The following is a 17,262-nucleotide window of genomic DNA, read 5'->3' as shown; positions in this document are numbered from 1 at the left end:
GTGGCAATGGTGGGAGCCTCTCCTGCCTCCACGGCAGCACTAAAGATGTCCCCTGAGGGCTCCTGGACTGCAAGAGGATGCAGGCCAGGCTGAGGGACCCTCCCCCTCCCCCCAAGTGCACGAATTTCATGCACCGGGCCTCTAGTGTGAATGTAAGAAAATACAAATTTGATAACACTAAAATGAAACCCTTTTTACCTATAATAAGTAGAAAAGTCATTGTGACCATTAAAAAACTAAATAATCTCTAGTTAACTATCAGTATATGTGAATTATTTGTTTTCAAAAAATCAGAGCATATACTTAAAACAAATACTGATAGAATACATTTTGGTCCATTACTAAGCTCAGTTTTGAACTGAGTTGAGACCATGCCATGCCTTACTAATAAAAATATCTGTGAAAGAGCAATATCAGCAGAACCTGAGAGCTTCCTTGAAATGCAGATCTCAGATCCAAGCATGTAAAATGACATATGCATAAATTTTAATAATTATTATTATCATTGTGATGATGATAAGTTATTATCAGTAAGTTGGCAGAAGTCTTTTGGATGTTAGTGTCTCAGACCCATCATAGTGAGTAATCATTATAGAATAAACAAAACGTCAAAAGTTCCTCTTTAGCCTGGCCAGTGTTTCTCAGTGGTTGAGTACTGACCCATGAACTAGAAGGTTTGGGTTTGATTCCTGGTCAGGGCACATGACCAGGGTTGCTGGCTTGATCCCCCATAGGAGGTATGCAGGAGGCAGCCAATCACTGATGTTTCTCCCTTTCCCTTCCTCTCTCTGAAATCAATGAAAATATATAAAATAAAATAAAAAGTTCCTCTTTACTTTTCTGTTTGAAGATGGGTAAAATTTTAGCTATCTAATTCATATCCAAATTTTGCCAAATAAATGTACTAATAACTTTCACTTCTGAACATCTAACAAATTTCTGTTTGGGAACTGACATGTTCTGATTACTAATATATCAGCAGCACAATGAATCCTGACAAAGACCTAAGTAAATATTAAGATTAAAATAAACCAAAGGCTAATTTTAGATAAAAAGTAATCTTAGAAGATATTAACATTACCTTAGTTAAGATTTAACAAATTCATTCCTACAAATGAGAATAAAACAAAAATTTTTGAAGATTTACTTGTCATTTAAGCTAAGTAAACAGACAAAATGAATACGAATTCTTTTTTTTATTAAATTTATTGGAGTGGCAATGGTTAATAAGATTATGTAAGTTTCAAGTATACAATTCTATGATTCATCATCTGTATTTTGCATTGTGTGCCCACCACCCAAAGTCAAATCTTCTGTCATTATATAATTGATTCCCGTTACTCTTTACTATCTCCCTTACCCTCCTTCCCTCTGGTAACCACCATACTGTTGTCTGTGTCTATGGTTTTTTATTTGTCTTATTTGTTCATTTGTTGCTTTCAGTTTTATATCCCACACATGAGGGAGATCATAAATGGTTCTTAACTTTTTCTGTCTGAATTATTTTAATTAGCATAATATTCTCAAGATCCATCCAAGTTGTCACAAATGGAAGTATTTCATCTTTGTTTGTGGTTTAATAGTAGTATCCCATTGTATGTATGTTTAAAAGCACTATTATTTGTAATGTAGAAATGAAGAATATATTATACTAATAAATGAGTGAGTTCTAAGAATAAGACATGAAATAAAAAACTAAAAAGTCAAATTGAAATTACAAATTCAAACTATATAGATTAATATCTACTTATATTTGGAATATAAATCAATAAAGTCATGTTATGACATAAAAAATATGAGAATTAAAAACAGAAAAAACTCTAACAATGAGGTAACAATTTGGGAATAAATTATTTTATATTTCACAAATTATTTGTCCCTTGCTTCCTAAAGGTTTGGAGGTGCCTTATAATAACAATCGAAAATTAAAATAAGAACTTAGAAATAAGAAAACTGACAGGTTAATTAGTTTCCACTTCTTTCAATAATCTTTAATATATATATATATAAATTGTCATCATTCATATATTTCAGTGATCTGACTAAAAACTAATTTATTTTTAGTCAGGTGGCTTCCCAATACAAGTCTATCAATTCATGATCTTAAAAAGAAATTAAACTTCCAGTGATAAGACAGATAAGTACCAGGGATGTAAGGTAAAACATGATGACTGGCTAACTCTGGTATGTGACATATAGAAAAGTCATTAAAAGAGTAAATCCTGAGTTCTCATCAAAAGGAGAATTTGTTTCCTTTTTCTTTCTTTCTTTTATTTTTATTGTTTCTACATGAGAGGATAGATGTTAGCTAAACATACTATAATAATATAAATCAAGACACCATCCTGTACTACCTAAACGTATACAGTAATATATGTCAATTATTTCTCAATAAATTTATTTTATTTATCCATACGCAATAAAATAAACCTCAACCTAAACCACAAACCTTATACAAAAATTAAGTTAAAATGGGTCATAGACTTAAAAGTAAAATGTAAAACAATAAAACTTCTAGAAGAAAACATTAGAGGAAATCTTCAGGTCCTAGAACTAGACAAAGAGCTCTTATACATGATAGTTATTCATGACAACAAAAGCAAGATCCATACAACAACAAAAATCAATAAATTGGACTTCATCAAAATTAAAAACTTTTGTTCTATGAAATACACTGTTTAGAAAATGAAAAGGCAAGATACAGACTAGAAGAAAATACTTGCAAAACATGTATCTGACAAAGAACTTATATTAGAATATATAAAGAATTCTCAAAACTCAAAAGTAAAAAAAAAATCAATCCAGTTAAAAAATGAACAAAAGACATGAAAAGACATTTCACAAAATAGATATATGAGCAGCAAATAATACTTTAAAAGTAATGTAGAAATGAAGAATATATTATACTAATATAATATATTTAGTAGAATATATTATACTATATTATTTTATAGAATATATTATGCTATAAAATTAGCTATTAGAAAAAGGCAAATTAAAATTATAATGATATATCACTACATACCTATTACAACAACTAATATTTAAAAATTGACAAAACCAAATGCTGGCAAGAATGCAGATAACTGGACCCTTCATAGATTTCTGGTCAGGATGCAAAAGGTACAAACATTATAAAAAATATTTTGGCAATTTCTTATAAAACTATACATATACTTGCCATATAACCCAACAATCATGCTTCTAGGCATTTTTCCCAGAGAAATAAAACTCAGCCATAATTATTCATATCTTAGCTTTATGGCAATATTTTTTAGAGACAAAAACTAGAACCAATCCAAATGTCCTTCAACAGGTGAGTGGATAAATAAACTCTGGTACATCTATACAATGAAATACTTTTTGTAGCAACAAAAAGGAACAAACCATTGATTGATATATTCAACTTGGACAGTTATCAAAGGCCTTAGGCTGAGTGAAAAAAAGGGCAATCTCCAAAGATTACATGTTGTATGATTTAAATTATATAATATTCTAAAATGAAAAAAAAATTATACAGATGTAAAACAGATCAGAGACTGCCAATGTTTAGGGGTAGGGGAAGAGGAGAGAGTATAAATATAAAGGAATGAGGGATAATTATGTATCTTGATGAGATAATTATGTATCTCATTGTGGTAGTGGTTAATGATATAATTATGTATCTCATTGTGGTAGTGGTTAATATCTACCAGTGATAAAACTGCAAAGAAGTATACACACAAATAAGATCATCTCAAATAGCCATTTTATATCTTAATTTAGTTGGGTATTATGAATGATAATTAAAAACAAATAGACACAAGTAGAAATAAAGTTAAAATAAATTAATTTTTAAAAATTAAAAACTTGCATATCGTCTTGTTTTGGAATTGTTATTTGTTTTACAGTGAAACTTGAAATGTACAGAATAAAAGTTGAGAAAAACTTAAAAAAATAAAAACTGGTAAAATTTGAATGAGATCTATAGACTGCACTAATGTCAATTTCCTGGCTAACTCTGGTATGTGACAATTTGATACTGTAATACATGTAGTTAAGAAAGATATTACCACTAGGGCAAGACTGGCAAGCCTTACAGAAGCCTTCTGAAGCCTTTTCTGTACTATTTTTGCAACTTCCTGTGAGTCTATAATGATTTCAAAATCATTTGTCTTTTAAAACTCCAGTCTAACACAATTTACAATTCTCTAAGTTCATGATATCTGTAAATGTCCTCTACCTTTAAAGGTACTTTGAACCTGCTACAACAAAATTTAAGTTTTTATAACACTCTTGTTTCTAAGCATTTCCTGCTTCTGTGTTGTATTTGTGAGTAGAGGTTTACATAATATTCAGGGATAGCATATACTTTCCAGTAAAAGGTTCTTTGTGGAAGTGAAGCAAAAAGAGACCAGTTGGTTTCATTAACTTGCTATCACTAGCAAGTACAACTTAAAACAACAAAACAACACTGTCCAGTGTAAGAAATGGTCAAGAAGATGAAAGACTTGCATTTGTAAAAAATAAATAAACAAACAAAAGTATATCAGAGATTTTTAATGCTGAAAGAACTAAAGAAAAAGCACAGAAGCGACAAACATGAACTAGTTTTTAACCTCCAGAATCTGACATTAGTTACTAATGATCTCCAATTAGTAGTATAGAATGATCATGGGTAATAGACCAATAACCTCTTAGGAAAGAAAACAAATATGAACCCAGATAATTGAGCTTCTATTCTAACATCAAACAGGAATTTCATTATTCCACAAATTGCTCTTTAGTCCTATTGAGGGAAACAAAAAAGTAAACATGCCTATTATGACAAAATCCTATATTTATATTAAAAGTCTGTGGTAGGTATATTGTGAAAGACAATAGTTACACATCTTAAGGTTTAAAAACCAAAAGCACAGAAAGGTATAATGCTAAAGCCCTCATAAGCTTGTATGTCATTAGCTAACAAAAGATAAAGTGTTCTAAAGATTGGGCACATTAACTGACATCTTTAATTTAGTTGTTTTTTCTAATCTAAACACTATATTCTCCAAATAACTTAATAAATCAGATTGTTTCTAATGAACCCAGAGGACATAAAAATTATTCGTAATTAGGTAACTAATTTCCTCTAAAAACACCCATATTTTTGAAGATTAAAATATCTATGGAATTAAAAATAGAAGATAGGGATGCTCCCAAGTTGTGGGGCCAGATGAGAGGAGAACAGAACAGTTTGTTTTGGACCTGAGTAGCCAAAAGTCCTTATATTTGCCCCCGAGAAGAGAGTCCAGGAAAACAGTCAGGTCTTGTAATGACCCCGGGGTTGGTGATATTAAGAGAGATGGCTATAGACTTCTCTCAGTATATGGAGAACTACAACATGGTCTCTCAAGGACTTCTCATCTTTAGCCAGATTTAGTCTCTTCTTCGAAGCAAGGGAAAGAGCCCTGGGAAGCTGTGATGAGTGAGGCAAAAGGACATTTCTCAGGTGGATGTGTGTGCAACTAAACGCCTTGATTATCCAGGCTCACTTTCAACTGAGGATGACCATGGCACAATTTTGGTCAATAATTTGTAAATTTAAAAAAATTAGATGGATTTTATAGGAAAGTTAATATATACTCAGCTAAAATGAACATAGTGAGCTGGCACATGCTCCTAGATGTGCCCTCCCATCTTCTAAGCATAAAAATAAAGACAATAAGCAAAGGACAGTAAAGCTGAAAGACAAAGAACGATGGGTCCATGCTAGGAACCAAATAACTCCACTTTCTTTGTGAAAATACAAATCCCTATTTTCAGTAACTCAGTTTGTGGATTGTCTATAAATTGAGGGTGTATTGAGTTTTCTGGTACACATATCTAAATGCATTAACAGATTTTACCATATTTCTGTAAAAAGGACCTATGTCTATGATGCAACTATTCATAATTAAATATAACTTGTGGTTAGTAGGTTATTATGTATGAAAATAAAAATGAATTAGATTGATAACATTAACATATGATTTCATTGGTAAAAATAAATATTTAATTCACACTTGCTAAATATTTGCAAACTTCAAGTTTACCTACACAAAAAGTATATTTGTAGACTTGTTTTCTGATTATCATATTTTATACTATAGATTAAGAGTATATCACCAAATATTGTGTCTCATTTTAACTTACTGTTCCATAGGTCTACTAAAACACACATGAATATTCCATTACTTTGTATTATGCATCTTACTGCAAAATCAAACATATTAAAAATAACTAAACTCATCAAATGAAAAAAAAAAAAGATAAGGCAAGACATAGGCTTTCATTTTATTTTCTTATTAACACATTATATGTTCAGACCCCATTGGATAATTCTTTCATTTTCAAACTTTTAAGTGCTATTATGTACTTTTTCTTCTTATTTTCAAAGTTATTCCTGCTATTAGTAAACTCACCGTGACCATTCCTCCAACTATCTAGAGTTCAAGAGGAAAAAATCCCTGCAGCTGTTTGATGCCCAATAATATGACCACTTAGCAGTTAGATGAAAGAAAAGAAAAAGGCAGAAAAGGAAGATCAAGAGAAGAGTGATTTGGAGTTTCTGCAGGCTAGCATTTACCTCTCTCAAGAAAAGGAGCTTTGTGCTCATTATATCCTGGATTCATCTTGCCTTCAGCTTATAGTACACTGGCAATTGCCTTATCATTGCCTCTCCAAATTAAGGATCAAAGCTTAAACATATTATTTTCCTTCCCTATTACATTATGATTAAAATTACCACCTCCTCACCTCATTCACACAATTGCTCTACTGGGAAAAGAAGGAATCCCCTAAAGTAAAGATGCCATTAACCAGCAAAAGAACAAGTTGAGGGAAATTTCTGGTCACATTATTTATCTGAGGGTTGAATTCAGGATACTGCATTAAAGAAGCTAAAAATAAGAAAATTTTCTGAAACTAATATTCTAGTAAACATTTAGGATAGAAAGTTAGTTTGCTAATACTATCATCATCATTAAATGACTGTTACTTACTTACTGAGCATCTTTACATGCATTCTTGTCCTCCACACACACCTACAAGGTGGGTCCCATCCATAGTTTACAGAGGAAGAAACAGGTTATTTTGAACTCAAAACTATTTAGCACTTAGGAGAGTTGAAATTCAAGCCTTATCTTGTTCTCATACTTGGAACATGGTCACAGCAATAATTTTATATATTTTTCCATTTTACATGTGAAGAAACAGTTTAGAATCTATATTATTCTTATCATTCAAACATCAAAAATCAATCAAGTTTTACAAGTTAAGTCACCATAACTTAAACAATGTAAAATAAACTGCAATGGAATTGTATAATAAATTACTGAATGTAGACTGTATAATAACATGTTCAATGTGGAGTTTTACCTTTTGTCAATATACTGAATACCTGTTACCATAAACACAGAAGAGAATAGGGCTGCTTTTGGATATTAAACACAAAAGAACCCTGGATTCAAAGCAATGGTGAGCATCTATTGATGAGCAGACATCACCACAAAAGAATCTACTCTTTAGTAAAAAAATAAACTTAGAGGGAAAGATACCTGGTAACAGCAATTCTCTCCAATGAAAACACTTGTGTTTTATTATCTATAAATGTATAACTAAAGCTTAATACATGCTTTAAGTTAACAGCAGCATTATATATTTATCAGTCTAAAACTATAGCACATTTCCCAAGGACTGTTATCTCACTGACAAACTAGGTCCAGCTTCATGGGAGCTGAACTGAATTTTCTAAGAACATACCACATAAAGCAGTGATTTTCAACCTTTTTCATCTCATGGCACACGTAAACTAATTACTAAAATTCTGCAGCACACCCCAAAAATATATTTTTGGCCTATCTGACAAAAATATTTGTATAATTTTGATTGTTCTACAAAAAATAATAATAGTAATTACCTACCCTTTTTGCTCCAAAGAGACTTTTTAAAAAACCAAGTGCCTACACTTGTATATGAGGATTTCTAGTACCAAGAATTAACCAATCAGACACAGACACAACCTCACTATGCAATGTGACCAAAAATATAGCATTTTATTAGATGGCCTATATATTTATGGTTCAAGACAGGGCATTCACATTGGATGGCTATTGTGTTGACTGTTGTCATTTTTTTATTTGATGATCTAAGGCAGTAGTCGGCAAACTCATTAGTCAACAGAGCCAAATATCAACAGTACAACGATTGAAATTGCTTTTGAGAGCCAAATTTTTTAAACTTAACGCCACTTCTTCAAAATAGACTCGCCCAGGCCGTGGTATTTTGTGGAAGAGCCACACTCAAGGGGCCAAAGAGCCACATGTGGCTCGCAAGCCGCAGTTTGCCGACCACAGATCTAAGTGAAAAGGGGCCAAACTAAATAGTCAGGTATTGCATGTTCCAAAAATTCTTGAGGCACACCAATTGAAAATCGCTGACTTTAAGTGTCACTTCTCAGGAGTTAGTGCAGCAAGTGCCAGAGCCTAAACAAAACCAAAATGCTCCATCAAGTCATTTTAAGGCCCTTGGAAAATTAGAAGAGGCCTTAGCCCTTTGCCCATCACTGTAGAGCATTCAGGAATGGCTCCTGAGTTAGCAAAGATCTCAGCTGCAAAGGGCAAATGAATCTACTAGTACAAAAAGCAGGCCAGATACATCTTGCAATCTGCGTATTCTTTCCTGCCTGTTAAGAATCATTGACATTTTATTTTCTTTAGAGCCCACAACTTAGGCAGGCACTTGGGCCGGGGGTGGCGGGAGTGGGGGGGAGGAGGCGTGAGTGCATGCTTCAGTTTTGATATAAAATGTCTGTGTTGTGAGAATTAGTTTTTGGTGTGGTTACTGATAACATAAAAGCCAAACTACTTTCCAGTTCTGATTAGATACCAATGTAAAAGCTATTTTTATTTCTAACAAAATAGAGTGTTCACTCTAATAATACTTAACACACTTGAGCTCACAAAAACCTCTCCTCCCATTCTTGGGCACTCAATTTGACCTGAGGCTCTCTCAAACTGTGTATTCCTTCAGTGATTAAACCTCTAGTCTCTGTGGAGTATGGAAGGATCTAATTAACAATGATTTTCTTGATTTTCTCTTTATTTGAACATATATTCCCCTTCCCCAGATTGTCACACATCACCTCCTGGTAATTAATGCTTCTTCTCTTTCCATCCATCATAACAACCCCAACATTTTTAGCTTCAGGTGAGTTGACCTAAGACTCAATAGTATGGAAAAGAGCAAGGGTCAGAAGACAGTCATTCAATCATTTGCCCATTCAAATATTACACTGTTTCCTCTAAGCTAGATTTGGCTCTACAGACTGAGAATACAACAGTGAGAAAACTATAAAGGGCCCACCTATGAAAGCAAACAATCTAGTGGAAGATACAAAAGAGCAGAAAGACAACTAACTACATTACAATGGATGATCATCCTTAGGAGGGGGGTGTTCAAGTTGGTAGACAAGCGATGGGAAGAACATTTAAGAACAGGGAGAAGTTAGGGAAGGCATATGAGAAATCTCTAAGCTGCAGCATGTATAGAAACTTATCAGATAGAAGCAAAAGAAACAACATGCACAAAAGTATCGCTGAACCTACAGCTTGAACCAAACATGTGGCATCCAAGACAGTGTAACAATCTGGCACACTTCAATCTTATATTCTTTAAAACATGTGTTACAGATCTATTTTAAGGGATAGAGAAAAATTATTTTCTATGAATAAAAAATAAGCAAAGGGCCCAGCCGGCATGGCTCAATGGCTGAGTGTCAACCTATGAATCAGGAGGTCATGGTTCGATTCCCAATCAGGGCATATGCCTGGGTTGTGGGCTGGATCCCCAGTGTGGGGCATGCAAGAGGCAGCCTATCAATGATTCTCTCTTATCATTGGTGTTTCTAGCTCTCTCTCTCTCCCTTCCTCTCTGAAATCAATAAAACTAGTTTTTTAAATAAATTAAATAAAAGGTTCACTTATTAATTCATTTCTACTAAACTCAAAAAGTCTATCTTCTGATAAAGAGTAGAAAATGCTTTATTTCTTAATCTTTCTCACCTTGTACTCAGTGACTTAGCAATGCCCCTAACTTCTTATGAGTCTACACAAAATAAGAAATGAAACTTTTCTATATTTAAGAAAGAACTACAAAATGAATATCATGTTTCACATTTATTCTATTGATATTTTATTGTCCCTTACAGAATGGACCCCAGACATGCCATCTACCTCTCCACCCCTAGGCTCCCTCTGATTAGTTGGTACAGCATGAAAGGGAAAGTCCAAAGATGAGGCTAAAAATGTAGACAGGGATCAGATAATACAGAATCTTGTAAGTCATGAGAAGGTGTCTGCACTATTAAGAGCCATGGGAAATTGTTGAGAAAATTTGAAAAGAGGGTACTATTATGAGGCTGATTTTGTAATTCAGGCTAGAGATGCTAATGATTTAAGGAAGATGAAAACAGTAGAAAAACAGAAGCTATAACTGACTAGACTAGACTAGAGATAAGAGAAAAGGAGGGAGAAAGAATAATTAAGGATAATTCTTAAGTTTTATACTTGAATAGTTGATAGATGAAGATACCACACACTGAGACAGGGTATAAAAGGACAAACAGGTGTTGGTATAAAAAAAACATAAACTTAGTTTTATACATGTTGAGTGTTGTTCTTATAGGACATCAAAATGAAGATATATATAAATATGTCTAAGACCAGGAGAAAGATTTAGGGTACAGATAGACATGGGTAGCCTCAGTACACAGATAGAATCCATGAGATGAATGAGAATGCTAGGAAAATACATCAAGTAGAAATATATATAAAAGTACCTAGGGAAGGCCCTGAGAATCTCCTATATTCAATGGTCAGAAAAAGCTGAGAGGAAACCACCAGAGATGATGGAAGAAAAGCAAGAGCTGCAGTATCATGGCTTTGAGGATCCAAGAAGTGGTCCAAAATGTCCAATGCTGGAGGTATCCAATAAATTACCACGAAGAAATCAGTTTGTGAACTTGTTGAGAACAGTTTTAGTAAAGAAAGATTAATCCCAGCTGCAGCAGTTATTAGCCATGTCAACTGAAGCCAGTCACCAAATCTCAGGTTCCTCATCTGTAAAACAGGAAAAACAAAAATGCCCACTCTTCCTACCCTGTGGTTTTATTATGAGGATTAAATTCAATGTGTGTGAAAGCACTATATAAACTTTATATAAACTTTAAACAGAGTGTACAGACAAGTGTTATTGCAACTGTATTGTTTTTCAGGCTGTTTTCGGTGATGCCAATTCTTTCACTCACATGGCTCAGAAGTCACATTTGACTTGCACGGGCCAATATAACAGCAGAAGTGACTTAGGCAAAAGGTGTTAAGAAACAGTGCATAGTACAATATGTTCTCTGTGCCTTGCCACTGACACTGTAAAGGCATGTTTCAAAACAAAGCCTTCATCAGCATAGATCCCTGAGTGAGTGGCGTGAGGAGAGCCCTTATAACTCACATTGATATGTTATATGGGGACAACTAAATGTTGTTTTAGCCCTAGCTGGTTTGGCTCAGTGGATAGAGTGTCGGCCTGCGGACTGAAGGGTCCCAGGTTCGATTCCAGTCAAGGGCACATGCCCAGGTTGCGGGCTTGATCCCCAGTAGGGGGCATGCAGGATGCAGCCAATCAATGATTCTCTCTCATCATTGATGTTTCTATATCTCTCTCCCTCTCCCTTCCTCTTTAAAATCAATAAAAATACATTTAAAAAAAATAAATAAGTAAATGTTGTTTTAAACAGGAAGCTGTTGGAATTATGATCACAGCAACTAACTGCAGTATATATAACAGGTGAGAGAGAGAGAGAGAGAGAGAGAGAGAGAGAGAGAGAGAGAGCCCAGAGGAAAATCTCATCTTGGTCAGTAATCAATGAGACATCATACAGGCTATCACTCACTCTAATGTACTAATTTTTATTTTATGGCACAAAGTAATTCACTAATCCTCACACTTGATTCAACGTTTTTATAGTTACAGAAAAGATAAACAAGAACAACAAATATACATAACAGAATTTCTAATGAAGGTAGGTTGGTTGAGGAAGAATGAAACAGTCCACCAATAAGAAATTGCCTCCCCCTCACAATTATTATATACTAGGGTCCAGTGCATGAATCCGTGCACCTTGAAAGGAACTGTGGGCGCAAGGCTGCGGTAGGCACAGGGGCGGGTCTCAGCCCATCCTCCACACCCCCACCTGGCCCCTCCCACCGTGGTCCCTGGTCCCCTGTCTGCCAGCAGCCCTGCTCACACTGGGGGTGATCAGGCCTGAAGGGGAGGGCCGTTGGGAGGACCAGGCCTGCAAGAGAGGGCAGTTGGGGGCGATCAAGCTGGCAAGGCAGGGCAGTTAGAAGTGACCAGGCCAGCAGGGGAGGGAAGTTAAGGGTGACCAGGCCGGCAGGGGAGGGCATTTAGGGGCAATCAGGCAGGCAGGCAGGCAGGCAAGCGGTTGGGAGCCAGCAGTCCTGGATTGTGAGAGGCGTGTCCCAGATTGGAGAGGGTGCAGGCTGGGCTGAGGGACACATACATCCCCGCCCCCGTGCACGAATTTTGTGCACAGGACTTCTACTCCTATCTAATAAAGAGGTGAATATGCTAATTGACCATCACACCCTCACAAAGATGGTGGCACCCACAGCCAATAAGGAGGGAATATGCTAATTGACTGCCACACCCTCAAATATGGTGACGCTCAGTCCCCTCAGCCCCGCCAGGGCAGCAGGCACGCGGCACAACCAGTCCTGCCCCTAGGTGGGTCCAGCTGCTCCACGCACCTGCCTCCAGAGTCCCCAGTCCCCTCAGCCCCCCAGCCGCCCAGGGCAGGCCCAAGGCACAGGCAAGCCTTGGATGGCGGCTGCCCAGCCACCCAGGGCCGCCCGAGGCTCAGGTAACCAGGGCCGGCCAAGGCTTGTGCTGCCGGCAGTGGCAGCAGCAGAGGTGTGATGGGGGCACGGCCTTCCCCTCATCACCGGTCATCTCCCGCCCCTGAGGGCTCCAGGACTGTGAGAGGGGGCAGGCTGGGCTGAGGGACCGCCCCCCCCCCCCCCACATCAGTGCATGAATTTTCATGCATTGGGCCTCTAGTTAGAAATAAACAGAAAGTAGGAAAAGTACCCAAAACCAAACTTTATGAAGGAGGAATTGTTTATTCTTCAGATGTGAACAGTAAAAGTTACTGCTGCCAAATGCCAGATTACTATTTGCTATGCCTAATGGAATGTGTGTGCTGGAAAATGGTAATTACTCAGAACCAAGGCCAGAAGTAGAATCCAGGTCAGAGTGAGGCAGAAGGGCCCCACTGGACCAGCCTTCTCACCAAGAACTCTAAATTGCCCTCACTTCTTTACTCTGACCTTGGCCCCTCTCATTAGCTTTGATAAACCATGAAAGAGGATTATAACTGCTTCAGTCCTAATGGGGTTGAAGTGAATTACATGAAATAGTTAAGAAGGGATGTTTGTCTTCTTGTAATTATTTTTTAAAGGGGGGAGGATAGGACACATTGACAAAACATTTCCATGTCGTAACGGTTATTTTACAAAGCATGGTGTCACCATTAATAAGCACATCAAAAAAGTCTGACCACCATCTTTTGCTCTGAAATTTTTGGCTATTTCTATGTCTAATCCAATCTTGAACTATGAAGATTATGAACTGTTTCTTTGAAAGCAATATTGCAAATACTGAAAGCCATTTCACAAGGCTGTTGTTACCTATATGGCTCCCATAAGGGCTTAATCATCTGATTAACTGAGCAACAACTCAAGGTGACTACTTTGAAAAGGGCTCATTCATTAGGATACACAAACTCTGGAAGGAGATGTTGTATTCAACTCTGTGTCCCTTAGGGATTCCTTAATAAACAGTTGCTGAATTGAATACAGTCAGTCAAGTGACAATGCAAGGTCATGAACCTAAGATTTTTTTTTTTTCCAAATTCCTTATCAACCGTTTCATTACCCCCAATGCTGCTTCTAGCTAGATGTTTTCTGTTTCTTGTATCTTCTGTTGCCAAAATTGTTTTCCTACAAGTGGCTCGGCTAAAAGAGCAGAAACCATTAAACCACAATGTACCTATCTCATAAATGCACTACTATAACTAATATAACTATTATAATCTTAAAAACTGTACTTTTTAAGTTGAGCTGACTATTCCAGCAACTTAGCTGTAGTAAACCAATTTACTACAGCGTAAGAGACAAGCTAAAGCTAAAGCATCCTAAATCAGCTTCAGGAAGTTGGCCTTTCTCTGCCTCCCTCCCCCTCCAGGGTAGCAATGCCAAACACAGAGCTGCTGTAAGCTGACTCATCAACGCTGGGGAGGGAGGGATTGGCTCCGTCTTCTCCGAGAGTGGGGTATATTAGCAAGGAAAGAATAAAAGCGGCCAGGAAGAAAACCTGTTAGATATAAAAATCACAATATTTGCTACGAAATAAACTAGAAAAAAATGTAAGCGCGATTACACACGCAGGATGTAACGCGCACGCTCGTTCACAGGACGACTCCGGTGCGTGGAAAAGTCGGAGGCCCAGGTTGGCGTCCCCGCCCCCGCCTCGGCGGAGGAGCCGGCACCGGGAGCCCAAGCACGTACTCAATGGCGCCAAGGCAGACTCCGAGGCAGGGCGGAGGGGGAGAAAAGCTAACGCGGCCCTCCAGCCTCCAGTCCGGGGTCCGAGTGCCGGGCTAACAGCTCCGCAAACCGCAGGAGCTAATTAGCAGAGCCCACCCCACGCACGCCCACCCCGGGCAGGCGAGACCCTCCGAGGCGGGGCGGGGCCGGTGGGGAGGGGCGGGGCCGGCGGGGCCGGAGGGGCGGGGCCACGCGCCCGGGAGCCCCCGGAAGCCCCGACCCTGAGCCTGCGCGCCGCAGGCCGGCCGCCGCGCTCGGAGGCCCGGGGGTGGGGGGCAGGCCCCGGACGGAGTCGGGCGGTACCTGCGCTGGAAGTCCTGGGCGAAGGGCTTCAGGTACGGGTCAATCTCCAGAAGTCTGCCCAGCTCGGGCACGTCCGCCAGGGCAGCGGCCAGCGCCGCCTCAGGGCCGGGGGCCGGAGCCGGAGCCGCCATCTTCCGCCGCAGCCCGAGTAGCCGAGGCCCGAGCGGGTCGAGTGGAGCCTGAGCGGGAGCGGGCCCGGGAGCCCGAGGAAAGCGCGAGGGCGGGGCCGCGGCGCAGGGGCCGGCGCGGCGGGCCCCGGCCCTTTATAGCCTAGAGCGTCCGCCGGCCCCTGCTCCCCCCGCTGGCGGGCGGGAGGTGTCTCGCCCCCGGAGGCCTCGGAGACCCGCCCTCTGTGCCCCGCCAGGCCGGCTCCCCCAGGGGAGGCGGGTCCGAGTGGACCCAACCCGGCCTCCCCTTCCCGTCCCCCAGCCCGGTCTTGGCTGGGGAGCAGACCCTCCGCTTTCCTTCCACAACTCCCACCGGCGGCATCCCCTTCCAATGGATCTATGGTTTTCTTGAAAGGGAACTTTCTTCTCAAAGGTCTTAGAACTCCTTTTTGTGAGGGCAGTGCTTCAGCAGATAAAGTCAATGCAGTGTGGGAAACAGTTTAACCAAAAGGGGCGGATCCTGGAACCGGTCCGGGGACCCTGGTGGGGGTGTCCCATCCTCAGGGTTAGCAATGGCTGAGAAGGGAAACCAGGCCACGAACTTTTCTTACTCCCCACACCTTAGAAACAGGAAAATAGGGTTTTGGTTGTAACAAACTTAAAAAATCAAAACCAAGTGGAGACCAGCTTTGAAAAGTTCCCTTATCAGACAAAACCGATTTAGTCCTGCAAACAAAGCTTAACTTAGCGTGTATTGCAAGAGAGGTTTGACTCTGCCTTCGTTGTTATGCCTTTGGAAATTAGAAGCAAAACTTGAAGTTTTTCCCAAGGTTGATTGATGTTCATTGGTTTTACTTGGGCTGTTTCTGAACGTTGGACAAAACTAGCCTTGATGCGAGAAACGGTAGAGGGAAGAGCATTAAATTGGAATTCAGCTGTGCCACTTCCTAAGGAAGTGGTGATACAAGACATTGTTCTCTCTTTTGACTTAAAAAATGAGGGACTCTATGTAGTTTCCTCCACTTTGAACTTATGTTCTTTCATTCCCATCAACTGACTTGCTTCTAGCTTAAGGTGACCAGATTTTAACATTGGTAAAGCGCGACACCATTGACTGGGGGGGGGGGGGGGGGGAGGGTGTTCTTTGTGTGTGTGTTTTTTTTAATATATTTTATTGATTTTTTACAGAGAGGAAGAGAGAGGGATAGAGAGTTAGAAACATCGATGAGAGAGAAACATCGATCAGCTGCCTCTTGCACACCCCCTACTGGGGATGTGCCTGCAACCAAGGTACATGCCCTTGACCAGAATCGAATCCGGGACCCTTGAGTCCGCAGGCCGACGCTCTATCCACTGAGCCAAACCGGTTTCAGCAGGGCCTTGAATTTTAAAACATCCAAAATATTTTTGTGTGAACAGGCTTAAAAGGTCTTGAACGATATCTAGTAACAGAGAACCTCTAAGTGAAAGATTGGAGGACTTGGACAACCTTCAGAATGGCATGCCTGATGACAAAATGCAAATGTTTGTCAAATGAAACCCTAGAGGCCCGGTGCATGGGATTCTTGCACTGGTGGTGGGTGGGGGGGCGTGGCCTTTGGGGATCGCACTGCTCATCCCGGTCTGCCAAGCGGCTGTGGACCCGCCCTCTGAGCAGCTGCTCCCTGGTCCGGCATCTTCTGTGGAGCCAGATACTCGCCTCTTCAGGGGACCCGGTAGGGGCTGGGCCCAGGGAAATAGCACTGAGAGGCGACAGAGTAGGCCTCAGTCCCACAGCGGCCACAAACACGCCTCCAGTCTCCGGGGTCAGCTCTGTGAGCCCAGCGGCAGCAGTGCTGCGTGGCCTGCGGGCATCTGGAGGAGGCAGCAGGGAGCGAGGAGGAGGAGGAGCCTGGGGCGAGGAGAGGAGGATGATCGCAGCCCAGGTTCCTGCCCATTGGCCCGGGGTTCAGCCAGTCATCCCAGTCAGCTGAGTGGCACTCCCACTGTGGTAGCACACTGACCACCAGGGGGCAACTCCTGCATTGAGCATCTGCCCCCTGGTCATCAGTGCACGTCATAGCAACTGGTCGTTCTTATCGTTCCACCGTTCAGTCGCTGGGCTTTTATTATATAGGACTAGAGGCCCGGTGCACAAAATTCGTGCACAGGGGGGCGGGGCAGAGAGGGTG

At 39.9% G+C, this 17,262-nt stretch overlaps 1 protein-coding gene across 1 annotated transcript in view; it reads right to left on the bottom strand.

Moving 5' to 3' along the window:
* The window catches only part of GBE1 (1,4-alpha-glucan branching enzyme 1), a 356,294-nt gene extending 341,057 nt beyond the window's left edge, over nt 1-15,237 (bottom strand). Inside the window, exon 1 of the mRNA XM_054714070.1 lies at nt 14,985-15,237. Within this exon, the coding sequence (XP_054570045.1) occupies nt 14,985-15,115 (131 nt within the window). The 5' untranslated portion in view covers nt 15,116-15,237. The remainder of the gene's footprint in view (nt 1-14,984) is intronic.
* Between the last annotated feature and the right edge of the window lie 2,025 nt (nt 15,238-17,262).

This window comes from Eptesicus fuscus, chromosome 3 (genome assembly GCF_027574615.1).
Source record: "Eptesicus fuscus isolate TK198812 chromosome 3, DD_ASM_mEF_20220401, whole genome shotgun sequence".
NCBI lineage: Eukaryota > Metazoa > Chordata > Mammalia > Chiroptera > Vespertilionidae > Eptesicus > Eptesicus fuscus.
This window is presented reverse-complemented; position numbering and strand designations above follow the sequence as displayed.